This window comes from Leishmania major, chromosome 9 (assembly GCF_000002725.2).
Source record: "Leishmania major strain Friedlin complete genome, chromosome 9".
NCBI classification, from domain to species: domain Eukaryota; phylum Euglenozoa; class Kinetoplastea; order Trypanosomatida; family Trypanosomatidae; genus Leishmania; species Leishmania major.
The window spans coordinates 387,471-405,038 of NC_007250.2; the positions used below are offsets into that span (position 1 = coordinate 387,471).

The following is a 17,568-nucleotide window of genomic DNA, read 5'->3' on the forward strand; positions in this document are numbered from 1 at the left end:
TCATAGCCGCTGCTCCATGGGAGCGACGGTGCTCTTCACTTGCGCACCGCCCCGTTGTGGATCCGCGTTGCCGCCGTCATCGTCCGTGTTCTCATCGTGCTCTTCTTCACCCGATGATACGCATGGGGCGAAGGTAGCGAGTGGCTGCCCACCGCCGCCACCCCTCTTCTGCTGCTGCTGCTGCTGCTTCTGCACGCGGGAGAGCGTCAAGGGCCGTGGAGCACCGTGCAGAAGCAGCGTCCTATGCTGCCAAAACTTCAGCGCGTCCAGCAGCGTACCGAGCTTCGTCACCTTGGTCCACTGCTCGCGCAAGCTGTGCATCCCCCACCGCACAAGACGCGCTCGCAGCGACGCGGGCGTTTCCACCTGCCGCGTCAGCGTCCAAGCGGGGAGGTAGAATTCACGCTGACATAGCTGACTGGGTAGCATCCATGCATAGGCGCCGAGCAACGGTCGCAGTGGGTCGGGGCTGTGGCGAACAAAGGTGACGTACAGCGTCACGCGCTGCACCTCCAGTCGCTCGATGAACATGAACGAGGCTGTGCTGACGCGGCCAACTCCTCCATCGCCTGCAGCCCTGGCACCGCTGCCCCCCACGTCAGCCACCGCGCGGTTCCCGTCTGCGTCCACGGTCGTGGCCCCTACAAGACCATCGCCGGGAACACCGCGGTGCATCGCGCTTTGGTAATGGCGCACAGCAGCCGAGGCGGTTCCGCGTAGCAGCTGTCGGTGTTGCACCTCGGGGCCTGCACCGGCGATTCCTCCGGGCAGGAGCAACAGTTTTCCACTACCAGACTGCAGCTGCTTTTCTCCTCGGGTGGCGAGGGCGGCCACCGACCCGGCCATCACATCCGTCCCTCGCTGCTCCAGGCGTGTGCGCACTTCCTGAACGAGTTGTTGAAGGAAGAAGGCCTGCGAAAGAAAGCCTGCAGTGTTGCCGCCTCCCTGCTGGTACTGCTGCTGCGGTGGCACTGTGACGGCGGTGGCCGCGATCGCGGCACATGACGGGCCGTAGCGGCGTGGGGAGGCTGGGGTAGTTGTCACCAAGCGCCTCGTGGCGCTGCGCATCTTGCCCGCCTTACTATTGTGCGTGTGACTACTGCCAGTGCGTCTTGTGTGCACGGACGATGTCGCCGTCACGCTGCTCTTGTCGCCGTCGCGGTTTCTGCCTTGACTGCCCCTTCGCGACAGCGGGTTGGTTTGTTGTCCGGGCCGCCGCTGCCGCACGGCGTCTTCGCTGCTGGTGCGTTTGCTTGGGGACCGGTGCCGAGGGACCATTTGGGCTGCAAGGGTCGGTTGTTCGGACGGCAGGACCTCTGCCTCCGTGTCGCCGTCCACCACGATCACACTGCCGCTGCGTTGCCCCAGCCGCCATGAGGGGGGGCGTGCACAAGGGTCGGAAAACGCCTGTTTGCCAGGCACCACAACCATCACACCGCTGCCTGTGTCCTCGTCTCCGAAGGAACGCCACGTTGACCGTTGCTGCTGCCGGAGCGAGGAGACCGTCAACACCAGCGGCGACGTCGTGGTGGTCTGTGAGGCAACCGACTGCTTGTGAAGACCAAGCAGCAATCGCAGCCGACGCACCTCCTGGATCATATCCACCACCCAAAAGTCGGTTAGCACTACGACGAGAGGGGTCAGGACGTTGCGCAGCTCTGTGTAGCGCGTCACACCATCAGCGTACTTGATGAGGCTGTAGCTGAGCTCCAGATCGTTCTGCTTCTCCATGCAGAGGAGAAACGCGTCGCTGCGCCCGAGAGCGGTGCTGAGCAGGCGGTTGGCGGTGGCAGTGATGGGCTCCAATAGCGCACCATATCCGCCACTACTGGCGTCACGGCTCTTTGCACCAGCTGCAGCTGTGCCGACGGCAGGCGAGCCGGCGCGATGTAGCTGCCGTCGCCTGGTGAGGCTACCAGTGCGGTCGCTCGGGTTCGGCTTCGCACGTGAGGGCGAGGATAGAGAAGATGGGGAGGCGGAGGAGAGCCGTGGTGTTCGCAGCATCGCCGCCGCTGCACCTGCGCTGCTTTGTGCTGCGTCTGCAGCTTGCAGCGTGGCCATGGCCGGCGGGAGGCGAGGGCGCGCCCGGTAGACAAATACGGCCTTCTGCTTTTCATCTACCCACTGCATTTGGTGCACGGCGAGGTAGAAGTTTTCGTTGTCCTCCGTGGCGAGACGCTCCAGCTGCACCCCCTCCAGGATGATGGAGAAGAGGGCTGCATTCTCTACGCTGGATGGCAGCGCGGCCGCCGCGGTATCGCCGCCACGATCCGTGTCCTCGGCGGGCGTGATCGCCACACCAGATGCACCGTTGTCGACCACCCCATCATCACCGTCATCGATCGCGAACGGCGTCGCGAACTTTGCCGCGGTCGCCACGTATGTGCTCATCTCTTGTGTCCAGCTCAGCTGCACCATCGTCATCCGTAGCGACACGGCTTGCGAAGTGCGCCACGAGTCGATGGCAGCGTAGACCGGCACAGGGGCCTCTGTCACCAGGATCGTGACGCGCGTCTTCTCAGTGTTTGTGTAGCCGCGCACATGGAATGAGAAGTCCGCTGCTGCTGCCGTCCGTCCGTGCAGCTCCGCCTCCAGCTTCACCTGTGTCGGGTGCGGGTGTAGCCGGCGTGCATGGTCGAGCGCCTCAGCGGCGGCCGCGGCCTCGGTATCGACGTGGCGCGTCACCTGGCACTCGCCGGCGCTGAAGTCCACATCAAACCACCGGCCCTTGTAGCCAAGAAGGTGCACGCGGATGGTGTGCTCCTGACGCGCGTCTTCCCAGAGGAAAAATCGATTCTGGCGAGGCGGGATGCAGTTGCGGCGGCTGCTGCCCAGCTGTCGCGCCATGACGGTGTGCGACTGCGTGCGGTTCTGTAAGAGGATCTTCGTTCCCTGAATCGGCTGTAGAAGCACCGCCAGCACATTGTCCGCGCTCTGCACCGCCACGGCAATGCGTTCCGTGATGACGGCGTCGGCCGAGTACATGTCATGCGGCTCCAGCTCTGTCGGGTGCGGCGCCGACGGCCACTGCACGATCAAGTCACTGCCGTAGTTTACGGCCAACTGCTTCCCCAGCGCGCGAGGCGCTGCCCACAGGTTGAACGTCGCTTCCCCTGGGCGGTCGACATCCATGTACGGGGTGTACTGCGACTCATAGTAGGACGATACGTCGCGATGTCCGACACGCCCTGCGGCGTCGATGGACGCAATGGTGGGCAGTATCCCTTGCAACACCTCTTGCACTCGGAATTGGTTCCCTTCAATTGGACCAATGCAGCTCACGTGGTAGTCGCCGGGGTTCAGCTGCACTGCTGCGATGGAGTTGAGGGCGCCGACGGTGTCGTCCGCCTTCAGGAGAAGTCGGTGCCGCGCCCCCTGCAGGGCCGCACCAGCATCCCCGGCAGGCACTGCGGCGGCCTCGATGTCGTTTTCTGCTGCTGTGGCGTCCATCTCCCGCATCCGCAACCGTCGTCGCCGCTTCTCTGCCTGCTGCATTGCCGTTTCCAGTCCAGGAAACTGAAATTGAAGTCGCAGCTGTTTGGGCGTGTTGTTGTAGAAGACCCACCGCGGCGTGATTTGGATGACCATGGGCCGCCCCTCCTGCGCGTTCGGAAAGAGAATCGAGTAGTTGCAGCTGCGTGCGATACCGAGCTGCGACAAGACGGAGACGAACACGCCACTGGAGCCGACATCGATGGGCACGGCACTGGACCAGCCGCCGTCCATCCCGATCGCAAAGAAACCCTGCGTGAAGTCAGCGAGTTGGCAGCCAATCAGGAACGGCTCCCCCTGCGACGGGATGATGCCGCTGGTGCTGTTCTGCCCCGGGCAGAGGCGGCGCTGCAGAAAGCCGTCGCTCATGAGCAGCGGGTACTCGGTCAGGTTGTACACCCACAACGCCACTGACAGCACCACCGTGCGGGACATCACGCTCACTTGCACGTAGAAGGCCCGCCCGTGGCTGTCACGCAGTTGCAGCAGACGCGGGTGGCGATCCACGGCATCGCGCAGGTGTGTGACGACTGGGCGAAGGTCCGCCGTGAAGAAGGCGTCGCCAGTGCTCTGGGTGAACGACAGGCCCAGGATGAGATTGCTGCCGTACGTGCAGAGGTGGAGCGGGAGGGCATGCTGATGGGGAAGAGCATCGTGGATGCCGAGTGCGACAAGGCTGCGGTAAAAACGTTCTTGATCGTGAAGCCCACGTCCGACACGTGGCGCCGTCCATTTTGCGATCAGCGTGGCCTCATCTGGGGTCTGTGGGCCGGCAAGCGGGTCCTGCTGAAACACCACCACCCGCGCGGTGAGGCCGAGGTGGTTGATAAGCGTGAGGCGGGGGTATAGGGAGATATGCTGCATCAACCCGTCCGCGGAATACGTATGGATAACAAACAGTATGAGCAGCCGCTCATCATGATCGCCACGAGGGCGGCTACTAGTGGCGCATCTGTGCAAGGAACTCGCCGAGTCGTTCGCTGTTGCCGCACCTGCTACGTCTACGGGTGGACCGACTGCGTCACCCGCTACATCGACGCGCCTAAAGGAGAGAAAGCGACCACTTTGGAGTTGCCCCAGTACGGTGCGCGTCTCATACCAGCCCAGGTGCGCCGTAGCGTCGTCCATCGTCTCCGCTACACCTGCCGTGTGCCCGGAGACCGTCACGCGGGTAGGGGAGGCCGTGGTGGCACTCAGTGCTGCCGGCGACGGCATCCACCGGGTCGAGGGGCAACACACACGCAGCACCACCTCGTTGTGCACGTCTTCTTCATTCAACGGCAGCTGCCAGCCTGGTGGCACCGTCGTTAGTGTCGTAGGCAAGGATGGGGCGTCATCGACCGAGTTGAGCGCCGTGAGCAGTTGCAGCGAAGACAGCAGCTGCAGCGTGCAGCCGGTTTCGTTGAAGAGAGAGCTTCGTGCTTGCAGGCGCACGACGAGAAGGTCCCCGCCACCTCCCTCAGTATCTTGCCATGAAGGCACTGGAGTGCTTGCTGTTTTGACGTGATACGGCGGCTGCAGGTACCTCCGGTGCACCGCTGGCGGGACACGGCCGGGGCTGCGGCTGTGCGGCCGTCCTCTCCGTTGGGCAGCGGGTTTCTGGTTGTCTGTCGTCGTCGATATCGTAGCGCTGCTTCGTCGCTGATCCGGGAGGGAGTGGGTTGAAGCGGCGCCACACTGTGCCATCTGCAGGCGATCGTAACAGCCGTGGGATCGGTGCAGCAACGGCTCTACACGCTGAGCAGGTACGAAGTTGTTGGAAGTGAGGTCACTTGCATCGGCCCTGCTGCTGCTGCTCCCCCGTGCCATTCGAAGAGCGGCGCCCTTTGAGGTGCTGCCGCACAGCAGCGCCCCGCCCTTCTTTAGCGAGCCCACGCACATGGACGACGCGCTGCGGGAGAGCGGTGCGGAGGCGTCGGCCGAGGACGCGGTGAAGGACCGACGACGAGCATGTCTTTGGCGTTGCTGCTGCTGATGCGGGACAGGCGTCAACCCATCGTCGTCGCTTTCTCCGCTGGCGACCACGATGGGGTAGCGTGACGTGTCTGCCTCTTCCTCTGGGTCTACACAGGTCAGCGCTAACGAGTAGGCAAGCACCTTGCAGCCACCTCCACTCCCATTGCCGCCGCCATACTCACTGATTCCTGTCGCCGTGGCGGGTGTGGATGCTGGTGCGGCCACCGCACCTCTAGATGCGGTGGTGCATATGGTCAAAGCCCTCGCCATGCCGTACTGCAGGGACGTGAAGGCGAACCAGTTCGTTGTCGCGGCAGAGACAGTGCCGCGGGAGGTGTCCAGCTGCTGTTGCTGCCTCAGAGGAGGCACCGTTGGTGACGGCTTGGCGGTGCTAACGATTGCCCTTGCTGCCAGCGCTGTCTCGCCCTTGGCATTCAGTGTCCAGACACAGTTCACGCCGTCCCACTCGACGCACTCGGCTGTGAAGAAGGTCAGCATCAGCGAGTGGGCGCGGCGGTACGAGATGAAGATGTCGGTAGTGGAGGCTGGTGGCAGCCAGTAGAGCTCGTTGCAGCGCCACAACATCGGCACTGCTGGTTCTGCTGTGGGCTGCAATGATGAAGAGTCTGCCGATCTGGCTGCTGCACTCAGCACGTCGGGCGTTGCCGTCGCCGACACCGTCGTCGCCGCCACGCACTCACAGATGCCAGCAAAGAGGGTGTGGCTGAAACTGTTTAGTAGGCGGTGGGTCGCCATCCCCGGGGAGACGGCTACAGTCGACGCGGGTGCTCCCGCACCTGCGGTCATAGATGGCCTGCTGTGGCCGCCACGCTGAGACGACCGCATCGTCGCCGCGAGTCGGTCGGCGGCGGTAGTGACGGCAGTGATAGGGACTTCGTTCACCGCGACGGAGGAGGAAGCGGCAAACGATGATGATGATGGTGTCGCCTCCATTGTCAGAGAAGAGTCAGCGCTCTGGCCACCGGCCCCCATCGCCGCTGCATCCTGTCGAAGCTGCCGTCGTCGACGCTGAGAGCTCGCGTCCGAGAAGGTTTCGGTGCTGGCATTGCTTTGCCGGCTACTACTGCTGCTCCTTTTACTGTCCCCGCTGTCGCTGCTGTCGTCACCATCTGTGCTAACAGAGGCGCTGTCCGCTGTGGTGTTGCTGCTGGTATCCCTTCCTGAGTCGTCTTCGCCTCTGAATTTCGTCACAGCAGGCGTCATTGCCACGTCGGCGACCGATGCCGGTGCTGCCGCACTGCTTGCCTCTCCCCCTGCAGCGGCCGCCATGGTCAGGCGCCGCCTCAGGCTCGCCACCAGGGTGCTGAATTGGCGATTCATGTAGAGCAGCTTTGCCACGATAAGGTGCGAGCATCGCCAATGGACCCCTTCCACCACTAAGGAGACGTGCCGGTTACTGCTGTGGCGCGACACCGTTTGCGTGAGCGACCACGTCAGTGCCGCGCTCGGCTTCAGTAGCACGTCCCAGCGACCACGCCCGTGGACCCGCACGCTCGCCCTTTGACACCGCACCAGGGAGGTGGAGGCGAGGGCCGAGGAGGATGTGCGACGTACCATAACGTCCTGTACGCACACCTGCATGAGTGGGTAGCGGTGGTCGCTGAAAATGACCTCGACGGAGAAAGTAAATACCACCCAGGAGAACCCACGGGACTGCCGCCGCCGAAGAAGCCGCTGGCGCCTACGCTGCTGTTGCTGCTGCTGCTGCCGTCGCACGTCGACAGTGGGTACGCAGCACGTCTGGTCGTCCTCCGCACAAACGTGTGAACGCACCTCTTCCTGCACCTCGCTTCCTGCAACAGCCTGGCGCAGGAGCGTCTTCGTCGTGCCAGTTCTGCGTGTTGCAGAGCCCTGCATGGTGGCGGGGCGCGATGGCTGTCTATGGCTCTCTCTGCGTGGTCCTGTCGACGATGACAACGGCCGGTCGATGGACATCGCCCCTTCTCGTACTGCTGCTGTACTTGCGGCCTCCCCGGAGGCGTCGCTGGCATGGTTGGCGTGAGCGAAGTCGGTTCTCGACGGCGGGACTGCCGCCACACTTTGTTCGCGCGCAGCACCTCCACGAGGACCACTGCTACGCCTCTCTTCATTCCCCTTCTTCTCTTCGCTCGTGTCGCTGGAGTCAGCGTCGTCGTACAACTCACTGTCGTGCTCATCCTCCTCGCCGTGCACACCGGTGTTATTCGTGGTAGCCGCTGAGGCTTTCCATGCTAAGGTGGCCTCTACGACTTCGAGGAACGCCCGTTCTACCTTGCTGTGGGTCAGGTGCTTGGCATACAACCGAAGAGCCTGCAGCTCTCCAGCGTAAGTAGATATGATCAGTAGGTCTGCGCGACCAAGGTCCACCTGCACCGGCCCCAGCGAGACAGCGTGATGACGCCCGTTTCTGCTGCACACGCTCACGTTAACAGGTGCCAGCACCGTCGTGCGCGCCGTCGTCGTGGCCGCGTCGTAGACGGACTCCGAGAGTACCATGAATCCGGTGCATCGCACGTCGTCGCGCAGCAGTCGCCCGTTGCAGAGGCTCATCCACGACTCCACCGCTGTACGGATGTGCAGCTGCCGGGACTCTCGTCGCGGCTCGATGATGACTGAGATGTGCGGCACGTAAAGATGTATATTGCGGTGCACAAGCTGCGACTGGTGTGGGCCTGCATGAGACGACGGAGGCGGTAGTGGCGACGCATCCACGCTTGCATCCTTGCTTCCCTCCTCGGCTTTGACCCCTGCCAAGGCTTTCGAGATGAAGGCTAACGAGTCGGGCACAGGCCTTTGGGATGAAGCCGTCGGTTCACGACCGTTGCCACCCCCCGCTGAACTCTCTGCCGAGGGCTCCGTAAAGCCCAGCCGCACCTGGGCGCATTCTAGGTAGCTCCCCTCGCCAATCGCCATGAAGGGCAGTAGCGCCGTTTCCAGACCAACGTTCGCCGTCGTCTCGACCAGGGATGAGCTCCACAGCGCAAGCGGGAGCCGCACACGGCCGCTGCCAACAAAGCGAACGGTGAGTCCGCCCTGCACGATCATCACCACCCGCTGCAGCCCTGCCGGGCGGTGCAGCAGCGAGGGGTCAAGCGTGATGTCGTGACCGTTGAGGTACACCGTCAGTAGATTTGTTTCTTGACTGGAGAATACAAGAACGAGGCCATCGCGGGAGAGGGTGATGTCGTGCTCGAGGTTCCAGAAGGCCTCGCGAATCTCGTGCACGCGCAGACCTTGACCAGGCTTCCACTGCACGGGCGACAGAATTGGTGTCGTCGTCGTGGCCACGACGACGGCGCGCTGGGACCTGTCGGCTACAGGCTCCGCGCGCTTCTCCTCTTCTGTAGCGGCCCGCAGCGCAGCGACCGGCTGCTCTACGAGGCAGCTTAACCAAGCACGCAACGCGGCTGCGCTGAGGTCGATAGTCAACGTCTCTAGGCGGCACCCCACATCGGTTTGCATCACAATTGCCTGCCTATGGGCCCCATCGCCGTTGCAGTTCCAGCCATTGACGCTTGTCGAGGCTGCAGTAGGGGCTGCTGCCGATGATGGCGAGTCGGCCGAGTGACTCCTTATTGCCTGTCTTGTCGGGTCAGAAGGCTTCGGCTGCGGCAACACCGGCGCCGATGGTGCAGCGATGGCGTTCGTGTCTTTTGGCGACATCGTTGGAGATGCACCGACACTCTCTGCCTCGGGCGCAGTCTCCATGTCTCGCAGGACCTCCGTCACCCACGTAGCTCCTTGAAGGTCTCGTGTCACCGTCGTCGCAGCTTCCCCTGCCGACGGGTATGCGACAGCGGAGGACGGTACGTACAGCTCCACCTGAGTCGTGGAGAGGAGCGGCCGACTGGGACTCTTCACTGAGGTGCACACGCACGACTCAAGCTGGACAGATCTCGCGTCGGTGAAACGGGACACGATGATGCCACTTAGCCGTACACACAAAGCATCCACACACGCCTCCTCGAGCATGGCGGTGGGAGCAAGCAGCAGCTGATGAGCAGATGCCGGTGACGCTGGCGCTTGGCCCCAGCGCAGAGGAGTACGACTGCGCTTCAGTGGGCTGGCATTTCTGCTTATGCGGCTTCGTGCGGTGCTGCTGTTCGTGCTGGCTGGGTGGAGTGATCGCAGAGGTGCAACGCTGGCGGCGAGGAACGTCATGAGACACGGCGCTTCGGTCGTAGTAGCTGGCGCAGGACTTGCCGCTGCTGCGCGTCGCGCTGAGGCATGGACCGCCGCGTATCGCTGCCAGAAACGGCGCTCCTCGGAGACTGCGGCGGCGACTGTTTCGACATCGCGGTAGTAGACAAGCCTAAGACATACCTCCGCAACAGTCATGCGCATCGGCAAACGAGGCTGCGTGGCATCCTGTGGCCCCAACGTTGAAACGACCCTTGTGACCTGCGTAGACGGGCGAGGGCGCCGATGAGGCTCTCGGCGCTTTTCCTCTTGCACCATCGACGGCGATGACAACCTCGAATGACCTGCATGAACCCTTCCACCTCGTAGGTTGGCGGGACCATCGTGCGCTGCCGGCGCTTCCAGCATCCGCATCCCGTCCATCGCGTACGGCGAGCTGAGGGGGATGTGACTCATCGGCACGCCACGCTTTTCCACTTCAGCGATCTCGGCCGCGCCGTTAAGGGACGGCTCCAGGCCACGCTCTCCCCCTTTTTCGACCGAGTTGTCGCCATTTGGCTGCTGTTGGTCGGGTTGCCATGATGGTTGAGATTGGCTCTCCACCCACACACGCTGTTTCGGTGCGCTGTCGTAACGGAACACATAGATCGTCTTCGCGCGCGCCGCCTGCGCTCTGACCAGCAACGAAGACGCATGCCCGCCGGAACTGCCGCCAAAACTGTTTCTAACGCTCCTAGTGTAGCTGCTCGGCCCACTTCTGCTGCAGGCAAGCGTTGGGAAAGGTGAGGAGGCTGAGTCACTGGATATTGCGGCACTGCCTCGCGCTGCCGTCGGAAGCTCCACGACACAGTGCTTGAGGTAGTACTGACTGACGATCGCGACGCCCTGCGAGACAGGCGGTGTTGCTTCCGCCGCCGCACCCTGAGCACCCGCTGCTGTCGCTGCACTCGTCCCCTGAACTTTATGCAGCAGCATCTCGCTCAGCACAACGTATGCAGAGTTGTTGAGTACGACGTGAATCGGAGTCACTAGGAAGACAGACGTCCGCAGTGCCTCCGCGGGACGCATGGGGTACATGATAGCTGTGGGTACCGCTGCCGCCGTGACACTGCTTCTGTCGCTGGGGGTTGACGGCATTGTGTGAAGCGTCGCACTGGAGAGCGACTGCGAGCGGCGCGCAACTGTACCGATGGTGTCGTCGCCGCTGCTCACAGCAGAGCCGAGCTTCAGCTCTTCTTCGCTTGTCGCCACTCGCGCGTCCTCCTGCTGGACAGATAAACAGGTGCCCGAGGCTGCAGCCGCGGTGGTACCTCTCTCACGTGCGGCTTTCCCTGTGTCCGTGTCCGCCGCCTGCGCGGCGGTGTCGATGCGCGTGTGTACCTGAACAGGATAAAGTAGAAGTGGCATGCAAGCTGTTACCAATGGCACGCTGGGGTGCTGCTTACTCGTCGACTGCGGGTCCTCGAGCGATGCGACCTCTTCGCCGACAGCGGCTTCGGCCGTGCTGGTGCTCTCTGTGTTGGTCCACCAAGCATATGCCTCTACTGCCTCCACCTCCATGATAAGCGGCATGGTCACCGCTAGAGGAAAGCGCTGTGGACAGTGTGCGGTGGTATCGCAGCTGTCGTCGGTGGGCTGGGCGGCTGAGAGGTGGTTGTGCGCATCGTAATCGTTGCACCGCGCATTCGCGAAGGCCACAGTCACGCCCGCTCGCAGGCCCTGTTGTAGTCCACTCATCCATTCAAACGTGAGGCAGCCGCTATGGATGTGGATAGCCAAGGGTGGGGAAAGTAAGGGCAGCAGCTGCGCCTCCGCGTCGGCGTCTGTACCGCTGCTCCCACGACCGCCGGCGGATGTGGCACAGCAGCACGCGTAGCGCAGCTTTCTGCGCTGACTCTCCTGCACAATCACAGCGTTCAGTAGGGCCGTCTGCGCGTTTCGAGCCGCAAAAACTGCGCTCACGGCTGCAAGTGTGGAGCACTGCTGTAGCTGCACAAGAGTGGTGGCGTGGGCAAGATGCCCTACGATAGCGGGCAGCACCAATCGCCGGTGCACCTCGGCCGCCGTTGGCCCTGTAGCGTGCGACTCGAACAGTATCGCAGGCGCCATATCCACCTCCCCTATGCTGCCGCTACTGCTGCTACGAAGAGACAGAACAGCGTAGCCGTTGTCGCGCAACGTCGCCAGCCGCTGCACCGACGCCGCTACCCCTGTCGCTGCGGTGCACCACAGCTGCTCATGAACCAACACATCCAGCTTCGGTATACGCAACGCGCTGTAGCCGGGTGAGGCCACAAAATCCAGGCCCTCCCACAGCACCGCTGCCGCCGCTGCGAAGGGCAGATGGAACACGATCGGAGAGGTGTGTACGTTCATGATGAGGCGGCGCGGGCTCTGCGCCGCAGATGTGGGCATGCTGCCACCGCTACCGCCACTGTTTTTGTTCCCCGCTGACACAAACGTCGGTGACACGGTGGCCGCGCAGCTCGACGTGGAGAGCGAGACCGTGTTGGTGAGATCGAAAAATGTGAAGAAGGTCAGCCACGTTGCCACCTCAGCCGGCGAGCGCAGGCTTGCGTGCAAAGGTCCCGGCAGTGCGCCCATGCCGGGCACAGCGGTGGCAGTCAGGGAGACTCGCAGAGACTCGTCGGGGTTTCCCGGAGAGAACGGCGGGCGGCTGTCTATTGTGTACACCACGTGCACTTGGATGAGGGACGAGGCCAGCGGCGGTGATGCACAGTGTTGTGGTGCTGCCAAGTACTCTTCGCTCGGAAAGGCAGCTTGTGCGGCGGCAGGCGAATGCGCGGTGCGCGCTCTTCGGTTCGTCTGTTGCGCGGTACTGCTGGTGCCTCGGCTGCTGCAGGGCCGCGCGGTGCTGCCCCCATCGACAGCAGCATCAGTGGTGATGGCGGCGTGCTCTTCGGACGTTCTTGATGGCGGTGCTTTCTTATACGACCCATGTTCACCACTGCTTTCAGCGACGGTGCGCGTGGTACTCGCCTCTGCGGACTGTGCTGTCGTCTCGCTCATCGCACGTGGGATGGTGTGCAGGGCGGGTCTGACGCGGGGCATTGTCATAAACCCTCGTACAGTCACCTCAACACATCCGTCTCGGCTCAGCATGACAACTTCGCAGTTTGGCAACTCGGCGTGCAGGTACAGCGGCGCCACACTGCCTTCGCCCCATGGATAGTACAGCTCCGATTCAGCGATCTCGACGCTCAGGCGCATATCGGATGGAAATACTGGCATCGAGTACACGTCACACTGGGCGAGCGTGGACACCGGCGCAGAGGCGCTTCTCGCCCCACCCTCTGAGGGGCGCGAGATGTGGGCGAAGGCGGCCGCGCCAACCGCCTCGACGGAGGCGGAGGCAGGCGACCGCGGCGCGAGTGTCGCACCGGGGTGGCTGGGGCGAGAGGAAAAGTGGAGGCGCAAGCCGATGTTACGCAGGCGGCACAGTGGCAACGACGGTGTGTCGAAGTACGTCCAGACGGCCGTTAGTGTTGGAATATGCATGACGGTCGCCACGTTGGACAGCTTCACAACGACGTTCAGCCGGCCGTACGGGAAAATGGGCAAGTCCATGGCACTTGGCGAACACAAATGAAGGTCCACCTCTGCGCGCATACTGTCTCGCGGCACGAAAAGAGGTATGTGGGCCGGTGCACCGATGAGGTAGGCATTCACACCGCTCTGGAGCACGACGTGGACATCCATGCGTTTGTCACCGTACCGCTGCAGAGAGACGTGCAGGCATTCTTCGCCAAGAAGCTCCACGGTGAGCGGTGGCGGCGTTGGTAGTGGGGTCGCTCCGGGGCGGCAATAGTCAGCGCTGCGCGCCGCCGCCGTGGCAGCAGCAGCAGCAACTGCAGTATCAGCGTGTCCCGGCAGCAAGGTCAAGTCGCCACCTTTGCTATCCAAGAGAAGCATCATATGGCTGCCTGTAAAGAGCCCGATGATTTGAGGAGTTGTGTACTTGTCGCGCTCACTCAGATACACATGGCGGTCTTCATCGTCGTAAAGAATCATCATCACGGTGTCGTAAAGAGACTCCAGACTAGATATAAGATCGTTGCCGAGGCACACGGTCACGTGGTTAAAATTGCACGTGAAGGTGATGCCGTTGTCCTCAATGCTGTCAGCAAACGGCGAGTAGACCAAAAAGGCACCTGCCCATACATGAATGTCAATGAAAGGCTCTTGCGGCCGCGGTGAAATGCTGTGGCACCACCCCTCCGTTGTCCCGCCGGCAGCGCTGAGGTGAATGTGCCATCCATCACCGAAGGTAGTTCGGATGGAAAACGCCTCTAGCGCCAGCGCGCCGTACTCGATGAACTCAAACCGCAGTGCCAGATTTACCTGTGACTTCTCCTTGGATAGTGCATCCTGTTTCGCGTCACCTGAGCTCCTAGCCTGCAGGTCAGACACAAAGCTGTTCGTGCGGCTAGACCATTGCTGCCTCATGAATCCAAGAAGCAGCTTCACGTACTCGAACCCCTCAACGTTGGTGGAGATGTTGGCGCTATCGGTCACTACTTCAATGTGAATGCCGTCACTGCCTACGGCAGGGGTCACGGCAACCGAGCTCAGCTGCACAAGAGTGGCATCATTGACAACAGCGCTAATTTCTTGTATTTCAACCGCCGGTGGCCTGCTCAGCGCGAGAGCTAGCTGAGCGCACTGCGCGTGCAACCATACCCCGTCAGCTTTCCCAGTGACGAACTTCACAATGATGCTAAATGATGAGAACGGCTCCTGCTGCGTTCTCACCTCCAGGTGGTCCACCTTGTTCCCCACCAGAACCGCAGCAGTCGAGACATCCGAGAAGTCCTGATTCAGGAATGGCCTTGCGGCGACAGTATATGAGGCCACCTTAGTAACCAGAAGCTCTTGAAAAGATAGGTCGAGGCACACTACCATCTCTTCGATGACGAGCTCAACACTGGCTGGGGAGTGCCCCACCTTTGACGCCATAAGCCATACACCGGCGGTGTCGCCGCCAGTGATAGCGAGAACGGGTTTATCTTCGTCTACCTCGGCGACAACGGTAGCGGTGGCGGCGGAGAGCTGTACGCATAGCTTGTCTCTGCTCGCAGTGATGCCGATGTACGTCTGATTCGTGACGCCCCTCAGATTTTGGTCAAGAGAAACTGCGAGTTCTGCGCACTCAATGGTGAGTCCGATCTCAGCTGGCAGCGCTGTTAAAGGACTCGACTCCAGAAGCGGCTCCTCACGTGACTTCTGCTCGTTTAAGTAGAAATACTGCAGGTACTGCTCGTACGCGCTACCCTGTGGCGGCCTTTTTGTGCGCTGGAACTGTGCAAAGCACTCTCTTGCCGCATTCCAGCACGCCATGACATCTTGCGCAGAGGTGCGCACTAGCTGGTCCTCGCTCAAGCTCTGTTCTTCACCGCTGGGAATCCAAGGTGCTTTCAGAAGTTGCAGGCAAAAAGTGAAAAGGCTGGCAAGGAAGAGCTTCCGCCGCTGATATACTGCCCAGTCGAACCGTCGGCGATCGCGCCTCGCTTTCTGATACGTGACCACTTTGCCAATCGCATAGAACCACCACCTTGACGTTCCAGCCGGGTCGCCGACTCGAATGCGGCTAGCGGGTCGATTGCTCCAAAAGAAGGCGCGACGCGGGGCCTGCTTCACGCTTTCCAGGAGAATGCCGATTGCCGTGGTGCACGATGCGCTCCACTGAAGGGTTGTCTTTCTGGTCATGAGCGCAGCAAACACGCGCCGCTCTGTTTGCACGGTGGCCGACTGCTTTTGCAAGTAAATGGTCATAGCACCTTCCGAGGACACCAAAACTTCCTCAGCGTCGATGAAAGAGTCCACACTCTCCGAGTTCTGCGATTGCGATGATCGTCGTTGAAGCAGCTCTTCGCCCTTGGATGAGTACAGCAGGCGCACCGAGACACCTTCGTACGAGACAAGGCGGTAGAGTGATTCATTCGCAATGCTATCCTCAGGTTGAACGAAGGTGGGCTTGTAATTTGAGTCCGTCGCCTCACACGTCAGCCTACCAAATCGCGCCTGAACCCTGGCGGTTTGACCTTTCCAGCAGCCGGTCTTGTCCTCTAATTGAAAAGAGAGGTTCTCCAGGCGAAACGCTAGATTCTTGAGAATTGTTTGCTGAAGTCGACAAAGGAAGCCGCTCTTAGAGTCTTTTTGTGTTTTTTCGTGTTTCGTTGCATCCGCGAGAGCTCCTCGCACGGCGGTAAGAAACTCCTCCTTCGATCTAAAGAACGCTGTCGCAGTATCACTGCGCTGGTGCTTGGGTGCCACTGTAATGGAAACATCTCGCACAACCACTTCACATCTTTTACGGTAAAGGGAATGCCATGGTATCTTGAAGCTAAGGCTCCCTATCGTACCGCTTTCCAGTTGCAGGTGCTCACAGGAATATAGCAAGTCAGGCAATAGCTCAAGCTTCTTGAGTTCAATGGAGCCCCTCAGCAGGCTGACATTGACAGAGTCTTTGTTGAGTCTTTTGATGAATTTACCCAGATATGTGGATAAGATGAAAGCAACATAGCCTGCGAAAACCATACCTCATTCTTCACTTGTGATGAGTATGTGAATTACAGAATCATATTGGCTTGAGAAAATGAAAACGAAGGATTGCGCTGTCTTTCGGCCCACTCGAAGAGAAAGCTCGCCTTGCTGACTGCTGTGATGCTACGGAGCCGACCAACCCTCAAAAAAAAGACCAATATTTGGAGTAGGCAAGTTGCAGCTGGTGCAATCGAAAAAAAAAAGAGTTGAGTTCAGCACGAAATTCATCATTTTTTGCGTCCTAAAAAGTCACACACCCGTGCGCGCTTGTTGTACACAGGGCGGTTGCTCGACAAACGGAAGGGAACATCATTTTTCTCTCCGATTTCGAGGAATTTTGAGAATCACTCGAGTCCTTAGTATTCTCTCACGCATTTCAAGTAAGTTGCTGCTTGAAGCAAGCAGAGGTGCTTTTGCTTTTTCTCCCAAAGATCATTCGCCCTGCTTTCGTATATATGCAGTTGTAGTCTACAGTAACAATTGGGCGAACGCGCGGCCGCAGTAAATGCACGCAGTCACGGGTTTGTCGTCATTTTTGATGTGTACTAGCCTTCCATTTTCATCCATTAGCTTCTCGCTAAAATGTATCATTTTGCCAAAGTTCGCCGACCCAGGGAGACTGTTATATTGATATCCGTGCTCGGGGCCTAGGTGCAGGAGCCGCGTCCCATCAGCAGAAAGGTGCGCGAGGTGGGAATACAGAATGTTTCTCCCAGTCAAAAGATGCCAATGCACCTCAACACAGTGATCAGGACACTTTTCTGTGCAGGCGTAGACACGACCGTGCTGCATGATGCGGACACTAAAGTCACGTGCCTCAAAAAATCCGTTTCGTACACGTCCGGTGTTGAGGAGCGTCTTGCGCACAGTTTCCTTAACTGCATGTTCTTCCGCCACATCTTTTTCAGTTCCGCTGTGCTGAGCTTGGCGCTTTGCGTCTTCTTCCTGTGGAAGAGGTTGCGTTCTTGGCAGCGGTGCAGTAGCAGTCATCATTTCCCTTGGCGCGAGGCCATTTTCGGCTTTTTTGATCGCCAAGTTCCTGAGGCGGTGGAGTTCACATTCGGCAGCTTGTAGCCTCTCCTTGCCAAAGCTGTCCTCGATGTAAGATAAGACGGCATCGCCGTGCTTTAGTGACTCCGGGGACCCCTCAAAGATAAAAACATCGTCATGTTCGACAAAACCAATGCTTGAGAAAAGAAATTCGATGAAGCCTGCTGGTAGTGAATCTGTGAGGCGGTGAAGGGCCTTGTTGTCCTTTTTTACCTGGCGGAGCTTGGGATTGTTAAAGTCTAAGAGCAAGTTGGCCAGGAGTCGCCTAAAAACACCGTTGATACACTCGTGGATAACCTCTGCGTCGTTGGTGCTGCACAGCGTCTCCCACTCCTCCGGTAGCTTGACAGCATTCATCTGCTGGTA

General features: G+C 60.5%; 2 protein-coding genes across 2 annotated transcripts; both read right to left on the bottom strand.

The window, feature by feature from the left end:
- LMJF_09_0990 (conserved hypothetical protein) lies at positions 1-16,146 on the bottom strand (the record flags this gene model as incomplete). Its single annotated transcript, XM_001681221.1, has 1 exon — positions 1-16,146. One exon carries the CDS (start codon positions 16,144-16,146, stop codon positions 1-3), a length of 16,146 nt encoding a protein of 5,381 aa, XP_001681273.1.
- A 474-nt stretch (positions 16,147-16,620) lies between these two features.
- Positions 16,621-17,559, bottom strand: LMJF_09_1000 (conserved hypothetical protein; the record flags this gene model as incomplete). The annotated part of the gene is made up of 1 exon (XM_001681222.1): positions 16,621-17,559. The coding sequence occupies one exon, from the start codon at positions 17,557-17,559 to the stop codon at positions 16,621-16,623; it is 939 nt and encodes a 312-aa protein (XP_001681274.1).
- Positions 17,560-17,568: the final 9 nt, after the last annotated feature.